General features: G+C 34.2%; 2 protein-coding genes across 16 annotated transcripts in view; one reads left to right on the top strand and one right to left on the bottom strand.

The window, feature by feature from the left end:
* Nucleotides 1-17,657, top strand: part of fdl (beta acetylhexosaminidase fused lobes) — a 300,470-nt gene that overhangs the window by 101,230 nt on the left and 181,583 nt on the right. The gene's annotated exons all lie outside the window — the stretch shown is intronic.
* Nucleotides 402-17,657, bottom strand: part of s-cup (spermiogenesis-related protein stanley-cup) — a 99,740-nt gene continuing 82,484 nt past the window's right edge. For 3 of the 4 annotated variants that reach the window (XM_072520559.1, XM_072520558.1, XM_072520560.1), the window contains one exon: nt 402-13,071. In XM_072520559.1, coding sequence (XP_072376660.1) covers nt 12,889-13,071 — 183 coding nt within the window. In that variant the 3' untranslated portion in view covers nt 402-12,888. The remainder of the gene's footprint in view (nt 13,072-17,657) is intronic. The other variant, XR_011949818.1, reaches the window with a different exon arrangement.

Here is a 17,657-nt window from a genome sequence, read left to right on the forward strand (position 1 = left end):
GGGTTAAACCGCGAATGCTTCGTAGATCCTATTTCTTGCGTGGATCACTCCCTTTTGTTTATGTTATCTTCTTAACAATATCCTTCCATTTTTTCCTTTCTCTAGTTTTTCTTCTCCATTCTCTGACTCCTGCCCTTTGGAGGTCTTCTTCAACTTCTTGCAGCCACTTTGATCTTGGTCTTCCCCTTCTCTTTCTTCCTCATGGATTCCATTCTATCATTGCGTATGTCACTGCCTCATCTTCTGCTCGCCAAATGTGACCTAACCATCTAACTCTGCATTGCTTTATTTTAGTCACGATGTCTTCTTTAAGTTGTTCCTTAATCTCTGCATTTGTTCTGCTTCTATATTCATTTTTTTTGTTCTGATTGGTCTTGGTACGGTTCTCATAATCTTTGTCGCTGCTATTCTTAAGTCTTCTTCATCTTTTTTAACCATCGTCATTGTTTCTCCTGCATATAATAAAATTGGCCTAATTATGGTGTTATAAATGTTCATCATAGTTTTCTTAGTCAGTGTTTTGCTTTTAAGTAATCTTTTGTTTGCAAAATAAGCTTTATTCGCTGCTAATATTTTTTTTTCTATTTCGGACTTCCTTTCACCGAATTTGCTTATTGTAATTCCTAGGTATTTGAAGTATTCTACTTCTTCAAACTCAGAACTTCCTATTTTGATTTTTTCTTTCATTGGCTTTTTCCCTAATCTTAATATTTTTGTCTTTTCTTGATTTAATCTTAGTCCCATTACCTCCCCTTTCTCTCTTATTTCTTCTAGCATTTCTTTCATTATTTTCCTGTTCTTTGCAATAATAGCAATATCGTCTGCATATGCAATTATTTGAGCACCTCTTTTTCTGAGATTTCCTTTATTTATATTTCGTAGTACATATTATAATGCTAGATTAAATAGCGTTGTTGATAAGGCATCTCTTTGTTTCATCCCTTTATTTATACTGTGTTCCTCTATCTCTCCTTTTTGTGTCTTTATGCTTATTTTTGTAGTTCTCATTGTCATTTCTATTAATTTTCTGAGTTTATCCATTAATCCGTTCCTTTTAATTGAATCAAATGCCTGTTTGAGGTCTATGAATAACGTTTTTAATTCTAATTTATATTCTTTTGCTTTTACATACTAAAAAACTAGAAGAAATTAATGCAAGAATATTCCAAACTGGTGTGTTAGGACCAGTTCTATACATATATTAGTAAAAGTACGTGTATTGCTGGATAAACAACCAACTGGACTCGAATCTCAATATTAAATGCAAAATTGAACAAGCAAGCGGTGTATTCATACAAATGAAAGGACTACTACGCGACCAACACACCAACTTAGGTTTTAGGATGCGACTACTTAAATGATATGTTTGGTCAACTATGTTATACGGAGTAGAATCATGGACACTCACAATTTCAACCATGAACAAAATAGAGGCATTTAAGATGTTGACTTTCAGGAGAATATCGAAAATTCACTGGACTTAACATATATAGACAGGTTTTCAATCGTTTAAGTACAGAAAGAGTTACTCCACACCACAATAGTCTGCAACATATCATACCTTAGACGCCTATTAAAGAACCAGAAATATTTCCTACACCAATCGTAAAAATAGGTGAAATTAAAGAAACACGAAATCAGGAAGAAAAATTCTCTTGGATCCGAAATGCACGACATTCTGCTCCTCATTACATGAGCTCTTCATGAAGTCAGGACGTAGTGTCCTATACACGGATGAGTGCCTTAAGAACCGGCAAAATAACGCAAAAGATAGAAAACATAATACGTTGTAAAAGATAGAAAAGCCTGCGTAGCGCAAGCGGTAGGATGCTTGACTCGCAAGCCGGTGGTCCGGGGTTCGAATCCCACCGCCGGCAAGAACATCTAGACATTTTAAAAATGTCTATAGGCCCCAGGTCGACTCAGCCTGAATAAAAATGAGTACCTTGGGTAAAACCAGGGGTAATAATAGACGGTTGAAGCGTAGCACTGGCCATGTTACCTTCCTTGTATACCGTAGGCCCTAGATATAGCAGACTACCCTGCTATACTCCCAAAGCCGCGACAGCGGTATAAAACGGGAGACTATTATTATAAAAGATAGAAAACATAATACGTTGTGAAATAAAAAGAGATGAAAGTAGTAGAGGTGAGAAATTATCGATATAAACCTATAATTTACTTTACATTACATTAGAATTATCGAAAATTTCCCACCTTTAGACGTTAGCTTATGAGCTGGTTGACTTCAGTCATAGTAATACGTATCACGTAATGTAAGTAAAAACAGTTTAAGTAGGAGTATTTTTTTATCCAAAATTAAAGTATTGATCAATAATAAACTATGATTTGAGACGTCGCATACACTCTTCTCAATACAGAATTATCATAGCTTGTTATTCTGTATTCGTCAACAAAGAATTAATTATCAAATTACTACTAATTAAACTGTTTATTTACATTTGCTTTATTGCCTCAATCAGTTTTTACTTTTGAGGCACTCATCACTGTATATAGTTAGCTTGCTGTCTCCATTGGCTGCGATCTATTGTTCTAGATTAACGGCTTTATGTAGGGATTTTCCCACCAGAGTCTTCATTTGCTTTACAAATCGTGCTGGAAATCTTCCTCTCGGACTTTCTAACTTTCTACTACAATAGTTCCATAGTCCCCCCAAGAACTAATAAGAACAGCAGAAAATAGAGACAGATTTGCTATTCGCAAGTAATCGCCAACATTCATTAATTGAATAGAGTACCATAAGAAGAAAATGTAGTTAGATCACCTTTAAAATCATATGATACCACTGTTTAAAAAATAAGAAAATTCCACAACAACCACAATCTACAACAAATAAACTAGTTAGTCAACATAGGTGAATTACTAATAGAAATTTCCTAAACAAGCTTTATATTATCAGATCAATATTTACGAGCCTTTTCTACAATTTTTTTAAATAAATATCAGTTTACTTTTTTTTAAATACTTGTAGTACGAGATTCCACTGCAAGAGCACTACGTTCATAACGTAGTTAATCAAATTCACATTTTTACATACATTTAAGAATAGGAGAATTCATTGATAACAGGGCGCCAGTCAAAAAATGGCCGCAAATAGTTTTAGTTAAATTAATGATTATTGATTTTTGAATAAAAATTTCGTTTGCCAATCTGCAATAATGTATTCTCCTATTCTAAAAAGTATGTGAAAATGTGAGTTTAATTAACTGCGTTATGAACGTACTTGCAGTGGAATCTTAGACTGTTAGGGAAATAAAATATCTGTACTTTTAATTGTATTAATTTTTTTTTAAACAAGGCACAATCAATAACACGTAGTAGACATTTTTTGAAACAATAACGTTATCGATATGCTTTTATACGTTTACAAAATTTACGTTATTTACAAAGACAATCAATTTGATCATTTAATTTTTAAAGCAATGATCTTTTATTAATATTTATTAATGAGTATTATTACTTGATTAGCATGCAGCAATATCATTTATTATAAATTTGAAAGGTTAATTAATATCGTCTTTATATATGTCATAAAAGCCAGAATAGAGAATTTATATAAAATCAAGAAAGTATACACAGAAAGTGATAGAGAAGGACAATAATATTTTGTAATGTTCGATAAGGGCATTTAAAAAAAAATTCTATTAAATGGGAAAAATCAGCTTGCATACATCTGTGCAATTGAACAGAACTGAGACTGTGATTCTGAACTTTCCAGTACTTCACGCAAAGTAGTACAAAGAACCATAGGACAAGTTTAAATAAGGTATACTCAAAAAAATACCCTTTAATTAACTAAGAACATGAAATAGCAGTTATGTTGTTAACTATTATAGGGTTAAGCTAGGGCTAAAGTAGTATCGGAATGTTTGAGAGATACAGAATGTTCGTAAATGCGGTTATGGTTTGTCTGTTCTATGTATGCACGTGGGCAACTGGAACAAGGTATCTCGTAGACACCATGATCTTCATTGGGATTTGATCTTTTAAGATTGGACAGCTTGGAGTGAGTAGTAAAGATGGTTTTAATGTTTAGAGGGTTAAGAGTATATTTTGATACTTCTAACTAGATTCAATTCAAAATATACTTAGAGAATTCAAAATATACTTAGAGAAAGCCTTGACTACATGGAAAAGAAAATGCGAAGGCATGGGAGTACCGGTACGGAACGAATACCTATATACGTTAAGTTTTGCAGACGATCAAGTAGTGATTGCACAAGACCAAGACGACCTCAGCTACATGATGAAGAAACTACAAGAATAATATACCAAGGCTGGCCTAGATATTAACCTCGCGAAAACAGAGTACCTATCTACAAGTGAAGAAGACATAGAAGATCTACAGATTGATGACAACGTAACAATCAAAGGAAAGGATAAATTCAAATACCTGGGGTTCATAATCACGAAAAAGGCAACAACAGAGGAAGAAATTACACAAAGATTAGGACAAACAAGAACAGCAATCCGACAACTTAACTCAGTATGGTGGGATAGACACCTAAATATGAAGACAAAAACGCAGATTTATAAAACATTAGTGCGAAGTATTATGACATATGGGGCCGAAAATTGGATCATAAACAAGAAAAACAGCAGTAAGATAATAGCAACAGAGATGGAATGCCTGCGAAGATGCTGCAGAGTAACAAGAATGGATAGGAGAAGTAATGACGAAATAAAGCAAAGAACATCAATAGAAACAGACATACTAACATATATAGAACAAAAAAGACTAAAGTGGTATGGACATGTAAGAAGAGCTAGCGACAGCAGATGGATAAAAAGAATAACCGAATGGAGCCCCATAGGAAGGAGGAAAAGAGGACGACCCCGAAAATCCTGGAGGAACGAAGTAGACGACGCCATGAGTAAGAGAGGACTAAACGATGGAGAATGGAACAACAGAGAGAGATGGAAACGGTTGAGCGAGGGAAGGCAGTGAATACTGTAGAATCCCTAAATATATATATAGGGTTAAGAGTTCTACTGATCTTGTCAGTGATACCTTTAATGAAAGATAGAAAGATTTTGGGTAGATCAGTCGGCAAGGTTTCTTTTTTGGATGGATCGGGGTTTGGATGTTTTTGAATGCTTCTATTGATTTGGGTTTTGTGGTAGCCGTTTTGTAAAAGTGTTTGCCTTATTGAATTGATTTTGGATAATCTGTGATTGTTTTCGCTAAGTTTTATGAAACGGGAAACAAAAGAGTTGATAACTAAATTGAGTTGGGCATGTTAATGATGTGACTGGGCATTGAGATAACGGTTTGTATAAGTGGACTTTTGGTACACGGAATAGAAAAAACTGTAAGGTGGGTTTTTCTGAATAAGAACATCAAGGAATGGCAAAGACGGTCCAGACTCAACTTCCATCGTAAATTGAATACTGGGATGTATTCCATTCAGGTGGGAGAGGAAAAGATCTAATGTATCTTTACCATGGGGCCAAATGACAAAGGTGTCATCAACGTACCGTAACCAGCAGGTGGCTTTGAGATTTGATGAGGACAGGGCTGTTGTTTTAAAACATTCCATGTAGATATCAGCTATTACAGAAGACAAAGGGGATCCCATTGGGTCACCTTTGATGTGACGATAGAAATGATTTTGGAATAAAAAGTATGTATTAGATATGTAATATTTTATAAGAGATAATGTGTCTTGGGGGATTTATTGTTTAGAGTCCAAGGTGGAAACAGTTTCATTGATAAGAATGTTGGTAAATAATGAAACAATGTCAAAACTAACTAGTATACCTGAAGGTGACATAGAAATGTTTTTCAGAAGATCAATGAAATGAAAAGAGTTTTTGACAAAGGACGAGATGTTTTCGGCTAATATTTGTAAGGATAAAGCGAAATGTTTTGCCAATTTCTGTGTGGGGCAGTTCTATGCACTGACGATGGGTCTTAGGGGGACATCAGAATAAAAAAAAAGAAAAACAAACTATTGATGTTGCTGTGGCATATATACAAGTAAATATGTATATATCCTTAAAAGTGGTCAAAAAGTTTTTCCAGAGATAAACAATTGCTTTCAGCATCTAATTATTATACATATACAATATTATATTATTTTTTTATACTATTCTATAATACATGGTTAACATTTAACAAAGTTTCTAGAGCTAGTCAATTCCGATTTACAAAACTCATTTTAATAATGAGTAATAACGACGAAAAATAAGTAAAAAATAAAAACAAAGGTAGTGCCCTATTGTTTATAATTTAAGTAATTACCTGTCAGCATTTTAGATTCCGTTAGTACAGTTTTGCTCCTCTCCTAAAACCTTTTGGCAGTTTTATTTTGTGTTACTGAGTTAGGCATCCCTTTTTAAATAATATAATATGTAAATATATAAAATATATACCAAGCTTAGCGAAATTTCACTCCGACATCCCTCCTCCCTTTCCCCAAAAACGAAAATTTTTCTATTTTACTTTTTTTTTCTTGGTTAAGATGAAATCAATTAAAAAAAATTATGTTGAGTGTACATAAAATAAAAATGCATTATTTTTTTAAAAAGCGAAACACAAAAATCAAAAAAACGTTTTTTTTTTAGGGATTTTGGGGAATTTTCTCCATTTTATAGAGTTTAAAAAGATCAAGTCAAGGTTTTTATAGGTTTAAGGCCTTCAGAAATGGGCGAAACATCTTTAAACCTCGAAAAAAAACATGTTTTTAAGGTTTTTGGAGGTGTTGCGGGGTTAATTATATATTTTTTTGAGATCGATACAACATATATCAATTTTTATATTTTATGTAATTAAAAAATAATTTTGCCTATCTTAACGGGGGGACTTTTTATATTTATGCTAACAGGTAATGTTATAGTTTAAATTAATTATATATTATGTAACTCATTTGTGTTTTATACAAAAATTATTTTTAAAACCAATAGTTGTATCTTTACCAGTAAATTTAGAACTTAACTTTAGAAAGTCTTTTCTCTGCACTATATACATACTTAGAGTAACTTTTATTGCAACCATTTTTAAGCTTAAATTAACTCTTTCTGGTTGGAGTATATAAAGTAAAAAAACGTTAAAAAATTTAAAAAAACTTGCTATACTGTTAACTTAATTTGACACTGCTTATAAGTCAGCATAGTTGGTAGTAAAATAATTCTTCTATACCCCCTTGAAAACAGAATATCAAAACAAATACATAAACTGTCACTAATTTGACGTTGTTACTGACAACTTATTTTAAACTAAATTTGATTGATCATGTTAATAGTATTATTACAAAATATGATTTTTAACTTTCGAAATTGATTCTATTTCAAAGTCTTATTCCATTGATCCAGCAGTGATCCCTTAAACATTAAAAAAGACTGGGGACAAAAAGGTTTCTTGACTTACTACTCTCTGTTGGTAACTTCATTAGTCTTTTCACCTTCAGCGTGTACCCTGTACTTGGACTAGGCTTGCATTCCTAGTTCTTATTAATTTTTTTAAATCCATATTGATCATGTTTTGCATATGTTGTATACTCTGTGATAAATATACACATCGACATTTATCAACAATATTGTGCTATGCTCTTCACACTTTCTTGCTTTGATTTTTTTGGTAGTTACTAAGTAGGCACTAGGGAGTAGCAAAAATACTAGACGAATAGGATGAAGGAATTCCTATAGGACAGCGCTTCTTAACCTTTTTCAGTCAGCCGACTCCTAGAAAATCAAGCACTATTTTAAAGACCCCCTTAATAATGAACACAGGAATAAATTTAGAACAATTTATTTAAGTACCGAAAAAACACCTCAGTGTACCCCTCAGTAAACTATGGTCAACCCTACAGCAAACCAATATTAAGCATGGTCTTATCAAAGCAGTCCAAAGTCTGTATAATTGGAACGACTGCAAAAATTAAAACTGGATCATGGATATCTGAGGGATTTAAGGTCACGAAAGGACTAAAGCAGGGTTGCTGTATTTCGCCTCCCCTTTTCAAAATTTATCTGGAACAAGCACTCAAGCTATGAAAAAGAAAATGTAATGGCATGGGAATCCCTCTCAAAAACGAGACTACACTGTACACCTTATGTTTCGCTGATGACCAAATACTGATTGCTCAGGATCATGACGACTTGAGTTACATGGCTCGGAAGCTAATAAAAGAATATAACAAATGGGGTCTCGAAGTCAACATTAAGAAAACTGAAACCATGTATATTGGAGGGACAAAGCAGTCCATTATATTAGACGATGTGGTAGAAATTAGACACTGTGATGAATACAAGTAACTGGGAATGAAGATAACTCAAGATGGAATACTCGATGCTGCTATAAAAGACAGGGTAACCCAGACAAACATACAGGGTAGAAAAGCCATATCCATGATGAACGGCATTCTGTGGGACCAAACAATATCTAAAGCGAACAAACAACTCATATACAACACCATACTTAAAAGTGTAATCACATATGGCAGTGAAGTTTGGCCAATAAAACAAAGAACAGAGAAACTGTTACTAGCAACAGAAATGGACTTTTGGAGAAGAGCAGCAGGCAAATCAAGAAGAGATCGGATACCAAATGAGAGAATACGAGAAATGATGGTAGTCAATCATAAAATAGTTGATGACATAAAATCAAAACAGTTAATATGGTACGGCCATATACAATGAATGCCAGATGACAGGATTCCGAAACAAATTTTGACGTGGACACCACAAGAAAAAAGAAAAAGAGGAAGGCCGAGAAGAACCTGGAGAGAGGGAATTGAAAAAGAACTAGAGAAAAGAGAAATCCCTCCAGGCCTATGGTTAAATAGAGAAGAATGGCGGTTAGGAGTCGGAAGGCGTCGGAGAACGCTGTGAACCGATAGTAGTAGTAGTAAAAAAAAACATTCTCATATCATCTCTTAGCTTGAAAACACGCGACACCACTTTGAGACGGGACAACTAACGCACCTTAGCATGCAATAACAACTACTTGTGAATGCTTCCCATGTCTTCACAAATCATACCGAAAATACGGCAATTTAGAGGCCTAACTTTAATAAAATTAACTCGTTTAACACTAATTTTAATTTATCAGGCATATTGTTAGTAGTCTCTATAAATTCAACAATGATGCCAGATGATAGACAGATTCATCTTCTTCACGCGCCTCTACTGGTCATAGCCCGAGCACTATCCGTACTAACTGCCTCACATTTATCCCACGGTATTTCTTGAGTGGACATAAAGTCGTTTAATACTACTAAATATTGCTTCACCTGTAGTATGTGAAGTTAGAGGCCTACAGAACATAAAATCTTCAATTATACCGTCGTTGTATTCGTAACGAACAAATGCAAGCAAATTAGGGCCCTTGCTAATATCTGTGCTCTCATCTAATTGCCAAGCATAAAATCTGCCCGTTTTAAAATTTAAAATCAGTTGCTCTTTAACATTTCCTGACATCAACCACTCTATTCTTCGCTGTACTGTTGGATAACGATATAACGTCCAATTCTTATCTCACAACATAGCGGAAACCATAATTTTAGCGCACGGTACTATTAATTCTTCAGCAATGGTGTGAGGCTTACCACTTTTTGGAACTAATAAGGATACTTGGTAAGAGGCGACTACAGTAGTTTTGTTATTGGCCACGAAGGTCTTGATGTTTTGTTTCCAAATGACGTCGAAGTTTAGCCGGTTTCATCGACTCATTCAATCAAACTTCGTAGCATATGACGCACTGTCTTCGTTCACGGATTAAATTAATAGATGCAAAACCGAAAGCTAAGTTTTCTTCACAAAACTTATGACGTTTATTAACATTTGAAGTGATGGTCTTTCATTTGCTTGGTGAAAAGCGGAATCGTTTAGCTATAAACAGCGTTTTATTGTCACGATTACATTAGAAAGGTAATATTTATAATCTGTAACGCAATACAAAACAAAACAATGGAAATACGCGTAATTAAATCTTAACACACAATTATGAATCAGCCCAAGTGTAAGTTGCTGGCAATTACGCGCCCGCAGTGACGAGAACGGAGTATCAGGGGGAAGTTTTGCCGAGTGCACCTGTTTTACTCACTTCACTCAGTTTTCGGTCATCTCGGTCGTCGTTTCTCGGTCAGTCTCAGTCGGATCAGGCATGCGTACGTTAATAACGGAGACCATCGCATCGTATCCTCGCCTAGATCATAGCACTGACAGTGAACGCTCGAATTTAAAATAAAATGCATTTATTTTACCTGGCGATCGATACGATGGTCGAAGCAAGGGTCGGTGGTCGGCACCTAGTAGTGTTGATCGTAGAGTACTAGGGTCGAGGGTCGAAAAAATACTAAACTCGAATACTATGGCAAAGTCTATGGTCCGATATCTGGCTCGAGGCTGGGCGCTGCGCTTTGATAGTAAATGCTGGCATTTTTAAAATAATGCATTTATTTTATATGGCGATGATAATATGATACCATCCTATGAGTCCGAGTGAGGGTCGCCGCCTCGTTATGAGCGCACACTAACGATTAGAAGACTTGCATTTATTTAGTAATTCAAACATCCTCAGGTAATAACACGGACCCCAGGGGTCCGCGGAACACAGGTTAAGAAACACTGCTATAGGAGGTAGGAAAATCAGCAGCCTGCGACAGATGAACTGCTCCGCCGGATAAGCGAACAATTCGAACTTCAGACTAACACCGAAAAAACAAAAATAATACCTACCGCACATGTAGTAGACAGATTTGTATACTTAGCTCCCTGATAACCAATAATGGCAATTGCTTCTCAGAAATTAACCTTAGACTAGCAATGTCCAGAACCTTAACAGCTAAACTAATTAAAATATCGAACGACTAAATATTAATTTCCCATTGCTACATACGCAGCTGAAACATGGACTCTCAAAAAAATGGATATGAGTAAGATCAAGGACTTCGAAATGTGGGTCAATAAAAGAATTCTATGTGTATTCTGAAGAGAACATAGGAATAACCTGTCAATTCTGGAAGAGCTTGATATAAAAGATCTTGACATAGATGATAAAAGTAGGCAGAATAAATGTGTCAATATTAGGACAACTAAATATCAAGAAAAGGACATGTATATTATATTTGGGATACGTTTTTCAAAAAACTGACCTTAAGAAGCTCACAATATAGGATAGCTTGGAAGTTAAAGTAGCTAAAGGCAGATCTTCGACAAGGTTCATCGGCCACATCGTTTTCATTGACCTTTCGCTATCAGAATATGCAAGATTGACGAAATATCGAGAAAAATAGAGGAATATCGTGATAATACCATACCCGTATAAGGTTAGCGAATTAGAACAAGTAGACAAAGCTTGATCAGTCTTGATCTTCTAAAGCCTCTTATCAGGGCTTTATTAATATATTAAAACATATTTATGTATATGAAAATAGATTCAGTAAGAAGAAGAATATTTTTGTTCAGCAGAAAAGAGTAGGGAATTAAATAACGTATGATTGGATCCGGCCACAAACTTCGTAAAAATAGCTTGTCTATGCCAAAAACTAAGGAAAACTAAAAAAACCGCCCAGCACAAACTCGAAGACGATCAATTATGGAGGTGAAGGCCTTAGTACAAAATAGGAGTTGATGATTTGTTTTCACCAAAGCGATATGCTCCACAGGAGTTCAAGTTCAATATATATATATATATATATATATATATATATATATATATATATATATACAGTAGACTCCCTCTATAACGAGAACTGAAATGGCACCTCGTTATAAGCCGATCTCGTTATATCAGACAACAATATTACTGTGCATACATATGAATATGTAGTTTTCTAAACCATTAACTTCCTGTAGTTGAGCCATTCGGAGCAATATAAGATGCTAATAAATATTGTTTGAATGGCGTTTTTGAAAAAAAGATATTTACTTTTATTGTCAATGAAATACATTAGAACAAAAAAAAAGAGTTGTTTACTTTTATTGTCAGTGATATACGTTAAAACAAAAAATCTGTACTTACATTTTTTTACAACTATATAATGTATAAAGCGTATTTCCAAGAATAACATAAACTATTGCTTCTGCAATTTTAAGAACTCTCTCATTTTTAACTGCTTTAAATTGTCCAGTTTCATTCTATCATATTTTCTAAAGATGTGAAACAGTTGTATTCATTCATTGTAAAGAAGTTTATTGCGGGCGGCAGTTACGTTTATTGAGGGGCCGTTTAAAAAGGTATTTATTTATAGCCACGACCGGGCCAAAAACGTAAAAAAAACACGTTTTTGGATCTTAGTTTCTCTCGTTATAAACAAATTTGCCTCGCTATAGAGGGTTATAGTTCAATAGAAATTTCACGGGACATCTAATGTATCTCGTTATAAGCGAAACCTCGTAATAACCGTGTTCGTTATAGAGGGAGTATACTGTATATACAGTGTATATATACATATATGTATATATATTTAATTTCATTATTGCAATTTGGAAAAAAAATTACAAGAATACCTTCACATTCTAGTATTACTGTTGATTCAATGAAAAATACTTACAAAAGACAAAAGCAACTAGATTCATAAAGGTCAAAATTGAGCGATAACCAAATCTATTAAAAAATATATATAAACAACAAAAAACATTTAGCGTGATTTTTATCTCAACCTTTAGGTATATTTTTTGAACTATTTTCATCGCTAATTATGGATATTATCCCTTACTTCAGAAAATTCACTCATTGCGATTATTTTATAATAGATTATACAATGAAAAACAAAACAAAAATAATGACTAATTATACAAAACCTGACATAATACCAGACAAAGCAACATAATTTTTTAGTCACCCTTTCGTATTAACAGCACTTTTACTGGTGTAAATACAACTATTTTTTTGGTTTTTTGGTCCATTTTTTGTCATTACAGTTACGATTTAAATCCGTTTAACTGTTTCACTGCAGTCTCGTAACTTGGTAGGCCAGTCTCGTCTTCTTTTGTATTCTGTTGATCCTTAGTGTTAACAGGGACTACCACCGCTTCGTAAGCTGGCGGAGGGCCGGGGGTTGGGGGTCGATGGATTTCGTTGCACAGATCTTCTGACACCAGCCACTAAAAAAATTGGTTTAATGAAAATTAATAGGTTTAAACCTTAACGCAACAGTTTTATACATTATTTTTAAAATAAATAAAAATATCAAATATTATTATATTCATAGCCACCTAAATGTATATATCAAAGTTATTAATAACAAATTATACAGCATCATCAGGGGCATTTTTTCAAATTTGGGCTATCCAGCGAGCGCAGAATGTAATAAACATGAAAATTAAACAGAAATTGTACATAACACTACACTAAAACAAGGACAAACAGTTTAAAAAATCGTTCTACGCTACATTCTTGTCGGCAACAGGAGAGAGAATACTCTTTTATTTATCTTAAGTTTACGTTGGGAAATTTGAAAAAATTTGTAAACCAACCAACTATACAGGTATCTGAATTCAGTGGTGGTGAACTAAAGATTTTTACAAAAGGCCCTAAATTTATGTCAGTTATAGCAAGAATGCAACAAAATAACGGTACTTAAGGGCACTGGTTGACTGCAAAAGTAACACATATAAATATCGGTGATTATCAGGCCAGCCAGCCAGTCCTTCATGGGCTCTCCTAGAGCATAGCGCTCTAGGGGATCCGCTTACTGTTTTTAGACTCTGTAGCTGAGTTTCCTGCCTTGTCTTTCTCAAGACAAGGTTACATCGAACAGAGCGTCCGGCGTGACTTTAAGGGTTTTAGACCCTTATATTTTCCACCCCGAAACGACATGGCGCCCAACTAGCTTTCGAGCTCATGCCCGCTTGTACAGAAGGCACACAAATGAATTTACCGTGTGCTGGATTCAGAAACACAGCGGGGAGAACAATCGGATCCATGTTAACATGCCGACATCGAGGCCTTCTGCAGACCTGATGCCTTCAGTGTGCAGATACCTTCGACGAGCCAAAAGCCCCAGATGCCAATGGAAATTACGGAGTAGGTCCAGTCACTGCCTCCCTACAGATATGTAGTCGTAACGACGTAGGCTTAGGCATACTGGCCTACGAAACTCCGTTTGATATGACAGATGGGATCTGGACGACCTAGAGGAAGACGAACCCGCCGAAGGAGTAAGTACATCGATCGAGAGGAGTAGGAAATGCTGTCACCACCACCGACCTCCCCCTGTATGTAGTGTTTTGTGCAGTATTGTGGTAACTAAGAACATTATCTTTACTTTTATATTCTTACATACATTTGTATTTTGTTTCATATTTTTCTTGTGTAGTGCCATTTTATTTGTGTACTTTTTTATTAATAGATATTTAGTTTTCTTAGCCTCAGAATCTTCAGAGGAGGGGAGATGTCATCGAGTGCCATAGTGTGAGGACTAGTACACATTCTTATACGCATTGCCCCGCCTCGAATTTTCCTATTGGCTGGTTAACCGTAAAATACCATATAAATATTAATATACTTATAAATTACGGTGATTTTCAGGCCAGTCAGTCAGTCCTTCACGGGCTCTCCTAGAGCATAGCGCTCTAGGGGCTCTGCTTACTGTTTTTAGACTCTATGGCTGAGATTCTTCAACTATAACCTTTTGTTTTATTTTAACCCTTGTAGTGGTTTTTATAAGAAATACCTTGTCTTTCTTAAGACAAGGTAATATCGACCAGAGCGCCCGGCTTGACTTTAAGGGTTTTAGACCCTTATATTTTCCACCCCGAGACGAAATTTCAAGGTATTTTGTTGTTGTTTTTGTCAGGGTTATTTCAAAATAAATCAATAACTATATCATTAAATTTATTTACGAAGTTAAAAAATACTTCAATTAATGTTTAATTCTTTTTTTGTTGCCAGTGAATTTACCCTGTAACACATATTAAAAGACACTTAAAAAAGAATAAAACATTAATTTAAATATTTTTTTATTGGTACTGGTTCATCTGTATCTGTTACCTTTTGCTCTTTCATCAATTTAACGAACTTATCGTATTCTTTTTTACAAGCGTTTTCCGACTTTTGCGGTATTAATCGCAATTCTGCTTTACTATTTAAGTAATCAATATTAGAACTAATTGTTAAGCAATATACAATCAGTAATTACAATTAATCTTATGTGACAGATTGCAAATTAATTTTTGTTTTTCTTATTTCCATAACAAGGAAAGGTATACTGATGTACATCACAAATTCAACCATTTTACATTATTAGCTCCTATTTAAATTTTTTGTAGTAACAATACATGATTTAAAAGTGCATCAATAAAAAAAAATAGCGTAAGGTATTTTTGGATAACTGGTCTTTAAAACACTTGCTCAATATTCACTTATACTTTAATATCTTGACTTCGTAAATAAATTAAATGATTTATTGATTAATTTTGAAATGATTCCCAAGAAAAACACCAACAAAAAACCTTGAATACAGTAAAAAATAATTAAAGTTTTAGTCAAACAATAACATAACCTTAAAATATGAACATTCGTAGTAAATATCTTAATACTTTAATATTTTTACCTCACAAATTTACGAACAACAAATAATACCAATCGCACAGAATTGAATGAAACCAAAAGTCCTTTTTTATTCTATAACAATTAAAAAAAAAAGCAATATTTCCAACTTCTTATGGGACAAATACACACAAATTGGAAATGTTTGGAAAAGTTTTTAAAGTCCCCGTCCATTGTGACGGCCGAGCTTAAGTAGTCCATTTCAAAAAAATCTAGGCACCATTGTAGCGCCGATAGTTGGTTAAATATGGAAGCAAAATGTATTAAGGAAGAAATTGTGTAACTAACTCATAGATGGCGCAAGTAAAAATATTTTTTTGATTAAACAACTGTACCAAATCATAGACGATGTATTATACCATTCCCTTGATTTGACAATGTTATGAAATGGTGAATGAACTACTAACGACAGCGAATCAATTTTTTTGTCAAAAGGGGTCCCCGATGTAAGACAGTTTGAAAAACTCTGGTTTAAGGAATATACATTTATTTATCTAATTTCTAGTTCTTCTTACTTCGGTATTTTATTTTCTGTATTGACACTTTTTGTAATCTAGTATTGTTTATTTCACTCTTTAGCGTAATAGAGAGCTAGGTAATGACATAAAAAAAATAAATCCAGAATTTAAGTAAGCAAAATGGAATTTTTTAGAAAAGTGAAAGATGTTACCAGATTTTATGCTCAGATAAATGAAGACATAGTAGAAGTAGGAAATAATATAGTGAAAATCCAGGTGAAATCCAGGTGAAACAAGTATTTAACTAAAAACCAAAAAAAAAGACGGAATCTAGCATAACTCTTAAAAATATGAAATTATATTTGCCTATTTTGAAACAATTTTGTTTTCCTAGGGTAAATTAAAATTTTTTTAATATTCCCATAGATCTCAAATACTTTTAAAAGAGCTTTTAAATGACTAATCTATTTAAATGACACTTTAAATCCCATTTCTGTTCATCGCACAGAAAAAACTTTGTACAAGTCCTGCCAGCTTGACACATATTTTAATCGTTTCCAATTTTTTATCTTTAGCAAATTTTAAATTACACCAACCGACTAATAGGACAATCAGATAAAATTTTAATTACAAATTTAAAAAATATATATCAAGTGAAGCGTCGGTCTCGAACTACATTCCAAATGTCATAAAGTTAACCTTTTAGGAAGTTGGAAGTTGCGAGTTTCCTTACATTTCAAGTCGAAAACTTCGACGACGGGAACTCTTGAAGTGGGAAAGTGGGGGCTGCAAGCGAATCTTTTAAATATTCAAGACTGTAAAGTCTTTATTTGTGACAAGTTTGCAGTTCTCCGGTGGGAATATTTTCTGGAAAGTATTCCGGTTTTATTATATGACCTTTTCGAGGGATATTTATAGATAAAATGGATATCTAGATAAACGTTGGGCTATTTATAAAAATTTTATTATTCAATCACTTTATAATGCAGCAGATATGTGAATTGCTTTATTTTATTGAGCTTTACATACTACATACAACAATAAATATCGTGGTGTTATATGTACTTTAACGTAAATAGGAAATTTTTAACTTTATTTATACACTTATATACTTATACATGGTTTTACGATTACATGTCTAATCGTAGCATCGTGAGGATTAAACCGCTGCAGTCGTGTTTGTCATATTCCACCTATAAATCGGTGCAGCACGAACACTTGTTATGTATCCCCGGTGGGAGGATTTTTTAAGAAGTGTTAAAATTTTATTGCGAATAAAAAATTATTTATCATTGCTCCTCAATGGTGAAGAAATGAGGAGAAATCCTCCTCCTTGAGAAATGAGGAGATACGCCGACGAACTGGCGTAGACGATATTATACTGCGAATCAATAAACAAAAGTGGAGGTGGGCTGAACATGTTGCTAGAATGGAAGACGGAAGATGGACGAAGAGATTATTGGAGTGGAGACCAAGAGCCGACAAGCGAAGTCGAGGCAGACCACCCACCCGATGGACCGACGACCTAAGGAGAAACAAACTGGATTGCAGCAGCTAGAGATAGAGAGAACTGGAGACGTTTGGAGGAGGCCTATATCCAACAATGGATGTGAAAATGGGGCTGGATGATGATGATGATGATGCTCCTCAATAAAAACATAATGAGGATTGACATATTTCGT

The sequence above is a fragment of the Diabrotica undecimpunctata genome, chromosome 1, assembly GCF_040954645.1.
Source record: "Diabrotica undecimpunctata isolate CICGRU chromosome 1, icDiaUnde3, whole genome shotgun sequence".
NCBI lineage: Eukaryota > Metazoa > Arthropoda > Insecta > Coleoptera > Chrysomelidae > Diabrotica > Diabrotica undecimpunctata.